The 9,352-nt window shown below is 38.1% G+C and overlaps 1 protein-coding gene across 1 annotated transcript; it reads right to left on the bottom strand.

The window, feature by feature from the left end:
* Positions 1 to 18: 18 nt before the first annotated feature.
* armt1 (acidic residue methyltransferase 1) lies at positions 19 to 7,754 on the bottom strand. Its single transcript, XM_051654917.1, has 5 exons — positions 7,439 to 7,754; positions 5,610 to 5,715; positions 5,132 to 5,373; positions 3,994 to 4,159; positions 19 to 1,913 (listed from the first exon to the last, which is right to left on the bottom strand). The coding sequence occupies exons 1-5, from the start codon at positions 7,489 to 7,491 to the stop codon at positions 1,134 to 1,136; spliced, it is 1,347 nt and encodes a 448-aa protein (XP_051510877.1). The 5' UTR covers positions 7,492 to 7,754; the 3' UTR covers positions 19 to 1,133.
* Between the last annotated feature and the right edge of the window lie 1,598 nt (positions 7,755 to 9,352).

Raw genomic sequence — 9,352 nt, 5'->3', positions numbered from 1 at the left:
AAAAAACAAAAAAACAAGAGTTATGTCTTTTGGCTCATTTATTGTTGTTCTTTTTTTTCTAGACTTCATTCAATTGCATTCACCTTTCAAAACAAAGAATTGGCATTTTAATGAGTACATGAGTACAGTAGCAGAACCAATGCACCCCTAGTGACTGACATCCTGTTTCCAGCAAGCTCATAAATAAGCTTAAATAGAAAATTAACACAATCATTACAATTTCCAACACAATAGACTATGGTGCATCTGGTAAACTTTTGTAACATAGTGCTACTCAATCCAAAGTGTAAACAAGTAAACTCTTTAACATTAAAAGATGTGTACTGCTAATGTAAAATTATCTCACCAGATATTCAAGTTTGGAAATCATTATGATTTAGTCCTTGGCTTAAACAAAACCTTGGAAGGGTACAAGCATTTTATCAACTTACATCTGTTTTGTTGTTGCCTTACTAGCAGTATGTGATTAAAATTCCATTTCTTTATATTTTTTTCCAATGATGTACTCAATGCAAATCTTATAAAATGTTTCACTAGAAAAATAAATAAAAAATGCAAACACTATAGAACATATGTTGCACAAATTGCCTAAAATGCATAATGCATATTCCTTTCTCACTAACTCAAGGACTTTGGGACAAATGCATTTGGAAGTTAAAAGTCAATTTCAATACCTTTTTGTATTTAATGTGTAACATACCCAAACAACACATCTATGGAAACTCATAGATTTTTGCACCATATGCTTGTGCAGCATAGGTAATGTTTACATCTGTACCTTTTTGTAGTAACTGCACTTGTACACAATAAAAATTAGCAGTGCCAACAGACAAGTCTTTTAATGAGCTATGAGAGAGAGAGAGGAAAAAAACTCATTCATCATTCTAACAATAACATTTGTGTTTGATAGGCAGAAGCTGCAGAGTTCATTGCATGGTTTGCTTCCTACCAAAACAATTGTTGGACACAAGTTCAAGCCAAAATAAGACAAGACAACAGAACTTTGTTTGGCATGCGGTAAATGAAGCAGGAAAAAGCAGTAAGTGCATTTTATTACTTCATCTCTGCTTGGCCTTTTATTCAGTCGGTGACTACGTATGACTGCAGGGAAAGCTTTTCTTTGAAAAATGACATTACTGTTCTCTGTGTGGACTAGAAAACTGAACCACAGCGTATTTGCCATTGGTCATCCAGTCTGGATCCTGAGAGTTGAGCTTCTCAGCCTCGCCCGGCTGTAAGCCTACCTGAACATTAGCCTTCAATGTTCTGAGACTACAGAATGGGGCAGGCTGGAACCCTCTCAATGCTCTATCAAACAGAACCACGTGCTCCCACTCTCTGTCACCAGTCAGCTTGCGGTAGTTCAGGTCTCCTTTGAACAGAATGAGGTCAGAGCCCTGTAGCATGGTATAAAGATCAGCCGCATCGGTTGCCATATCACAGAACTCATGTGGCAAGGTCCAAAAAGGGTGATCGTGGTAGGACCAGGTGCCCTCCTTCATGAAATGCTTCCATTGGACACCACTGGCTGACATCCACTTATGATTGGCTGCCATAGTCTGCATGATGGTCCACTCAAAGTCCTGTTTGGTGACGTCTGAGACAAACCATGGGAAGGACTTACCATGAAACCGGATTTGCTTGGCAAGTCCAGCAGAAACAAGGAAATCGGCAAGGACCAGATCGGTAACAAGCTCAAAACCAGCGTTGTCTAAAACAATGTCAACTCTTGCATGTTTCTTCCCTGAGTCTCTAGACCCTTGAGCAGCAACCAGTGTTGACCAAATCTTGTTCGAGTCATCTACTAGTATGAAGCGCTGGAGATCAGGGAGAGAATCAATGGGACTAGATCTTTGAGAGTTGTCCTGACCAGCAGAGATGGACAGATCACACTTGTTTCCCCACAAGGAGACCTACAAAACCCCCACAAATAAACCAAATTACTTAAAGGTGAAGAGCATAATGACAGAGTACACAAATACATCAGAGTAAGTTCCTTCCATTTCTTTATTTAAAAATCATGCCATCATGAAGCAGAGGACAAGAGCCACCCCTTGGCATTTTACTTGGCTCCACAAACTGGATATAATTTGGAGTAATAAGATTATCTGTTCTAAATTCAAGATGTGACTCAGACACATGGTTAACAACTTAACAGTCTGCTCTTCCAGGTGTTGCCCCATGGTAATCGCTCTATAGGACTCATTGAACTCAATTACAATCTTGCAACTTCACACAAAACAAGCACAGAGGTTTTAACTCAGTGTTGCTTCTGTTTTGTTCTAATGTCAAAGTAAATCTATAGAAAGCATATAACGAGAGTAGGGGTGTAACAATATACCTTATCACGATACAAAAATTTGACAAGTCGCATCGAGGATTTTAAAAATTATTTGCGACGTGACTTAAAACTTTATAAAATTTCGACCATACATTTTTGACAAAAAGTTTGAACAACAGGACATAGTCAGTGTAGGCCTTTCATGTGTTGGCATTATACATGATGCATAATTTCTCTAAATAAACATAATAAATGTTTTACGGATGTTACATATTAAATTATATAGATGTTAATTGAAGAAGCACAAAGGGGATACAGATAAACCAAGGAAACGTGAGGATACAGATAGATCACTGTTGATTTGCTCTGTAACATAGTTCAAGTTTCCAGCAAGTTTCCAGCATTTATGGCTAACAACGTATCGTGAGAGAATCGTGAATTCAGTATCATGTGAGATGAGTGAATCTTTACACCCCAATTTGAGAGTATACCCTTTGCAGAAGGAGTGATTTTGGACTTTCTAAAACATTTAAGGGGAGATTCAATCCCATGTCAAGAACTCATACAAACCCATAAAGCGATAGTTCACCCAAAAGTTAAACTTCTCTTATCATATACTCACCCTCTCTTATCATTTACTCACCCAGCAATGGTTAAATCCATATCTTCTGAAGCAATATGACAAGTGTGGGTGAGAAACAATTTTTTTTTTTTACTATAAATCTCCACCTTTGACCAGCCCCAACCAGTAGGTGGCTGAATGTGAAAGTCACTACCACACCAGAATATGGAAGTGAAAATTTACATTTATAGTAAATAAAAAAAATAAAAAAAATAGGGACTTAAATATTGATCTGTTTCTCACCCACACCAATCACACTGCATCAGAAGACGTGGATTTAACCACTGGAGTCTTATGGATTACTTTAATGCTGCCTTTATGTCCCTTTTGGACTTTCAAAGTTCTGCTCACCATTCACTTGTATTGTATGGACTAACGGAGCTGAGATATTCTTTTAAAAATCCTTGTTTGTGTTTTGCAGAATAAAGTCTGGGATGGAATGAGGGTGAACAATGATGAGAGAATTTTCATTTTTGGGTGAGCTATTACTTTAAGGAAATATATACCCCATTTACGCCTGGTTTTAAGATGCATCTCGGGTGATCCGATCACATTCTTGTGTTTGTGTATGTATCCGCCTTTTTTTTAATATTCCGATCAGACGTTTTAGTTTTAAAGCCGCTCATAACCAGCAAAGTTTACACTGTTTTAGTGCAGAGGTTGATTTACAGGTGAGGGGTGGTGCTTCACTGCTGTCTGGGATGCATTCAAGACGGATTAGCGTTTACACTGCAAATGCAATGTGGTCACATGCGTTTTTGACCACATTTGCATGTTGTTTTTTTATGATTCGATCACAAAATGTTTTAGACCCCATTTAGATCTGTATTTAGCACTGACCACATGTGATCGGATCACCCAAAATGCATCTTAATACCAGGTGTAAATGGGGTCATAGGCTGTTAAAGAAATGTCTGTTTTACAGTTCTACCCATGTTCTGAAGAACTAAACTGAATATGCAGAAAATAAGCAAGACTTCAGTCCAAATATAATTATCCACTGACAACCTGACTCTCCATTAACTGGATGTCCCATAAAAGTTCAGATGGAAGTGATCATTCAGTATACACTTCAGCTGGACATACCAACCTGTAACAACTTGAGAAAGTGCTCTCGCAGCTGCATCTCAGTCATGTTCTCCATGTTGGTAATGAGTTTTTGAAGGTATGTGCAGAGGGATATAATCGCTTGTTGAGATTCAAAGAAGCTTTGCGTTTTTCCCTCCTTAAACACGTCAAAATTATTCATCGGTGGACTTGGGTTACAACATGAAAAAAGAAACAAAATGAAAAAACAATTAGACCATTTAAAATATACAACTACAACAAGCAGAGTACAATTAACCAAGAAACACATTTTCCTTGGTTTAAGAAAGTTAAAGGCCCCATTAAATCAAAATTGGGAGTTTTGTGGCTTTTACTTCATGTCTATTAGTGTTGAGGCAACCTCTATGTTAATGTACTCCTTTAAAGGTGCACTCAGTAATTTTGTTTCCTTCAAAAACAAGTTTCACTTTTAAGGAAATTCATAATATTTTTGAAACATTTATATAAAATCATGACCACTCACATGAGATGACCATCATGTGCCATGGCTGCCATGTTGAGATCACATGACCAGCTGAATACTACTCACTTAATCTCAGTAACAGACCTGTTGTTGGACACTTTCACTTATGGATTAAATCATGGCAGACTGTGAATAGTAATTTTATTACAATGGCATCGGTAACTGAAAACTATTGTGTTTAAATGATACTTCATCCACACCCCTAGGTGTCGGTGTCAGTGTCAGACCAGATGACAAAAGAAATGAATGAGTGCACCTTTAAAAAAAAGTTGCCAAAATTCAACTTTTGGAATGTACACACTTTTAATTTACAATTTTCTCTTCTGACTAATCTTGCATTTAGGGCTGTATACAAATTTCAGTCCAATTAAATGCTTTCTAGAATGACAATACTCCCTCCCTCTAGGCTGTGATGTTAACTAAAGACTATCTTTTATATTTTATCAATAAAGGAAAAAGCCATTTGATATGTCCCATCCCCAATTTCCTATTTCAACAGGAAATACATCAACACAGGAATGAAACCATGGGGTCTCTAAGTACATTTCAGGTTGCACTTTTCAAATAACTGATCAGTTTCGCCTCTGATCTAAATTGAATCTAAAAACGGTGGTGAGGATTTTTGATTGCTCATCATAACATACTAAGCTTGTCTTACTTCAGATACAGAGCCTCCTGGATCCTCCGGTACATATAGCACTCCACATAGAGCCATGGAGACTTGAACCAGCTGACAGGTTGCTTGTCCTCCATCAGGTCCTGCTGTCTTTGCATATACTGGTTCCAGGCTTCCGTGTCCTTAGCATTATCAGCCAAAGACAGCACAGGCTTGTCTGTCTGCAGTTCGTTCCTCATCTTGGACAGTAAGGAAATGGCGCTCTTCTCTGCCTCGATCCCTGCCTGAGGAACCGGATTACCTACAAGTTAAACCTGGGAAAACTGTCAGTTCCAAAAAATCTCTGGCCCCAAATTACTGATAAGTAAATGTGTAAATAATGAAAGTAAAATAATCTTAGGTGCAAATCATGCAAATACACTTAATAATTCAAATGAAGATGTCACTTTATAGTAATTAAAAATGTAAAGACTGGAGATCACACCAACGGCAGACATCAGTGGTGAAAGATCCTTTATACCTCTCCATAATCTTTGAAGAAATTCTCCTTATTGCGATGTAATGTGTCTATCACTTTTGTCAGTATGGTTGGTAGTCTGTCTCTCACAGTCAGATAGGCAAAAGACCTAGAAAATAAGTGAATAATTGAACAAGTGCAAATATTATTTAGTTATTCTGTGAGAAATTTGCTAAATTAGTTCTGGAAAAGCCTGCTACATGGAGAGACATAACTTGGTTTAGCAATAGTAATTTGAAGAATGAGGAAGAAATGCATAAATCTATTTTTGAATAATTAAAGTCCCCATTCCATTCTTCTTCTTCTTATGGCTGCTCCCATTAGGGGTCGCCACAGCGGACCAGCTGTGATCCGCATATCTGACTTAGCACAGGTTTTATGCCGGATGCCCTTCCTGACGCAACTCTCACTCACACCTACGGGGCATGTTTTAGAGTGTCCAATTCACTTAACCTGCATGTTTTTGGACTTGTGGGGGAAACCGGAGCACCCAGAGGAAACCCACACAAACACGGAGAGAACATGCAAACTCCACACAGAAATGCCCAGTTGAGCCAGGACTCAAACATGGGACCTTCTTGCTGTGAGGTGACAGATCTAAACACTGGGCCACTGCATCCCAAAGTCCTCATTTCATTTCAAGGCAATAAATAAGCAGCGGTTATGTCAATGTCATTACATAAAACAGCAGCATGGCGGTTGGAAGCAAGGAGATCTGTCTCCAAACCAAGACTACCTAGACCGCTTTTTAGGAATTATAGGCGCCTTTGATGCCAAAAATGCTGTCTAAGTAGGCAGCTAACTAGATCCAACTTTACATTGCAAAGGTGGCACAGAAGCGGCATCTGATGTGGCATTTCTGAACATTTACACAAACTATTTAAAGGGATAGTTCACACAAAAAATTACAATTCTCTTATCATTTACTCACCCTCGTGCCATCCCAGATGTGTTTGACTTTATTTCTTCAGCAGAACACAAAGATTTTTACAAGAATATTTCCACTCTGTTGGTTCTCACAATGCAAGTGAATGGTGACCAAAATTTTGACACTCCAAAAATCACAAAGGCAGCATAAACGTAACCCATAAGACTCCAGTGGTTAAATCCATGTCTTCAGAAGCAATATGATATGTGTGGGGGAGAAACAGATCAATTTTGAAGTCCTTTTTTTCCTATAAATTTTTCTCACTGCCCAGCAGGTGGCAAAAAACAAAATAAACAAAAGAAGAAGAACGTCAAAGTGGAGATTTAAAGTAAAAAAGGACTTACTTTTATCTGTTTCTCACCCACACCTATTATAACACTTCTGAATATATAGATTTAACTAGCTGTGTGGATTACTTTTATGCTGCCTTTATGTGATTTTTGGTGCTTTAAAATTTTGATCACAATTCACTTGCACTGTTAGGACCAACAGAGCTGAAATATTCTTTTAAAAATATTTGTGTTGAGCTGAAGAAATAAAGTCATACACATCTGGGATGGCATGAGGGTAAGTAAATGAGGATGAGAGAACTTTCATTTTTGAGTGAACAACCCCTTTAATGCTGATCAGAGCAGGCACAGATGCATTTACATAACGATGACAATTGCCTTTATACAACATTTTGAGCAGGCACCAGAGCAGCCTTAACTCGTCTATGTAAATACGCCTTACGTTTAGGGACAGGACAGTCCTTTACAGGTTGCACCTGCCTGCTGGTCAGTAAATGCAGCAAGCATCATTGTTGTTCAACAACACACACGATAAATTCCTTAATGTATCCAAATGATGTACAGATGACGTAAATAGTGACCATGAAAGCAGTTGTATGATTATAAACACATACCCCTCAAACTTAGCAGACAGCGACTGCGGAGGAAACATTCCCTCTACATCCATCTTTGCAAACAGGAAGGACTAGTGAAGATTTTCAACAGAAACTTTATTTAAGAGAGTTCGGTGACCAATTCCCAATGTTATGTGGTTTAAAAATCCTTTCATTGAAACACACACTCCCTCTCTCTCCCCTTCACTCTTTGCATAATGCGTGGATACGCAAGCATCCATACACGCAAATTGTTTATTTTACATTTAACGAAGTATTATCAGAGCCCTTCTATCAAGGATACTTCAAGGTTAGCAAACAATAGAGCGCAACAGTCTGGTTCCGGAAGTAAAAATCCCATTCATTTATCCCATAGACGAATTGATTTTCAACGATAATTATAAACCTATAAAGACTGATATACTGTGAGCTACGAGGTTGTTCGTCGATGGTATATGCTTCGGTCTGTGTTATTTCAACTTCATTGTTTTAAAATCGTGTTTGATAAAATAATTCATGATAAACAACTACATTACCCATGGTACAGCAGAGAAAGCTCCACCAATCAGCCTGAACTTTTATGGGACATCCAGTTAATGGAGAGTCAAGTTGTCAGTGGATAATGCCTCAGATCATTTATATTTGGACCGAAGTCTTGCTTATTTTCTGCATATTCAGTTTAGTTCTTCAAAACATGGGTAGAACTGTAAAACAGACATTTCTTTAACAGCCTTGTATCTTTATTTTTATGTCCGATTTTCAAATACGATATTGCATCAAAACAAAGATAGTGATGTTGTGATTCTCCTCGATGCTGGTTGGTTTGGTTCAGGGCTTACAGCTCCTTTATGAAGGATTTTATAAAAAAATAATCTATGGAAGAAATAAATGGGAAAAATACTTCCGGAACCCAGACGGCTGAAAAAGTGGGCGGTCACTGTTGCGCTCTATACACAATGCCAAGTCCCATAGACATTCTACGGGCGGTACACTGGTAAGACTAGAGGCAGTTTTTAATGGATGCTATGGAGGAGATATTTCAATGTGCTGAATAAACATGCTTAACACTAAAAACACTTTTGGAATGAACAATGTGGGGAATTTATTATTATAAAATTACTGTTTTATAAGAGAAGACACAAACAGTTTTGCGACAGGTAGGTGTCAGTTTACGGCTCTTCCCATTCATTTGTATGGTATCCACAAATGGTGGCTTACTGTCGTAACACATTAGTTTACCGTTACGCTTTCTCCTATGGTAAAAACGCTGAGTTTTTATCCGAGCATAAAATACCTCTGGTATTTTCAGCCAACTTCAAACCAAACCGTCCACATCTCTTGACCGACCGTTGACACCACTGTCCCCTTGTGGCCGTGCAAAGAAATGCTGGTCGAAAAGCCATGTTGGCTACACAAAAATGTCATTACATGATTCGAATAGTGTTTAAATTAGCACTGCAGTGCCAAAAATACAATTTACATATATATTTGAATCTGCCTTGTGAGCAATGGCTCAGGATTTACCTTGTTATGACAGAGAGACCTCCAATAATGAAGGGGTTGTCACTGATTTACAGTCAATGATCTACATCAGACATAATTAACAAGGTCTGTTTTATATCTCAGTGTAATCTCCAGTAACAGAATGTGTAACCAATTGATTACTAATGCTGCTTGGTTGGTATTGTTCCTAAATACTAACTTTTAGATGTCTCCTACATTTTTGTGTTCTGTCTACTCACTACATCAGCCATTTTTCTTATACTAAAACTTATTTAAGGATGCTAATGTGATTTTCAGAAACTAGTAGGCTAACCATGGTCCCAAATGCCTTTGTCACCAGACTACATGTCCCTAACAGATAGCATGTTTTCTCAGTATGGAGACACCCCCCCAACTTCCCTTTCCTTGTTATTTTTTGCAAAACCCAAAACT

This window comes from Myxocyprinus asiaticus, chromosome 25 (assembly GCF_019703515.2).
Source record: "Myxocyprinus asiaticus isolate MX2 ecotype Aquarium Trade chromosome 25, UBuf_Myxa_2, whole genome shotgun sequence".
Classification (NCBI taxonomy): domain Eukaryota; kingdom Metazoa; phylum Chordata; class Actinopteri; order Cypriniformes; family Catostomidae; genus Myxocyprinus; species Myxocyprinus asiaticus.
This window is presented reverse-complemented; position numbering and strand designations above follow the sequence as displayed.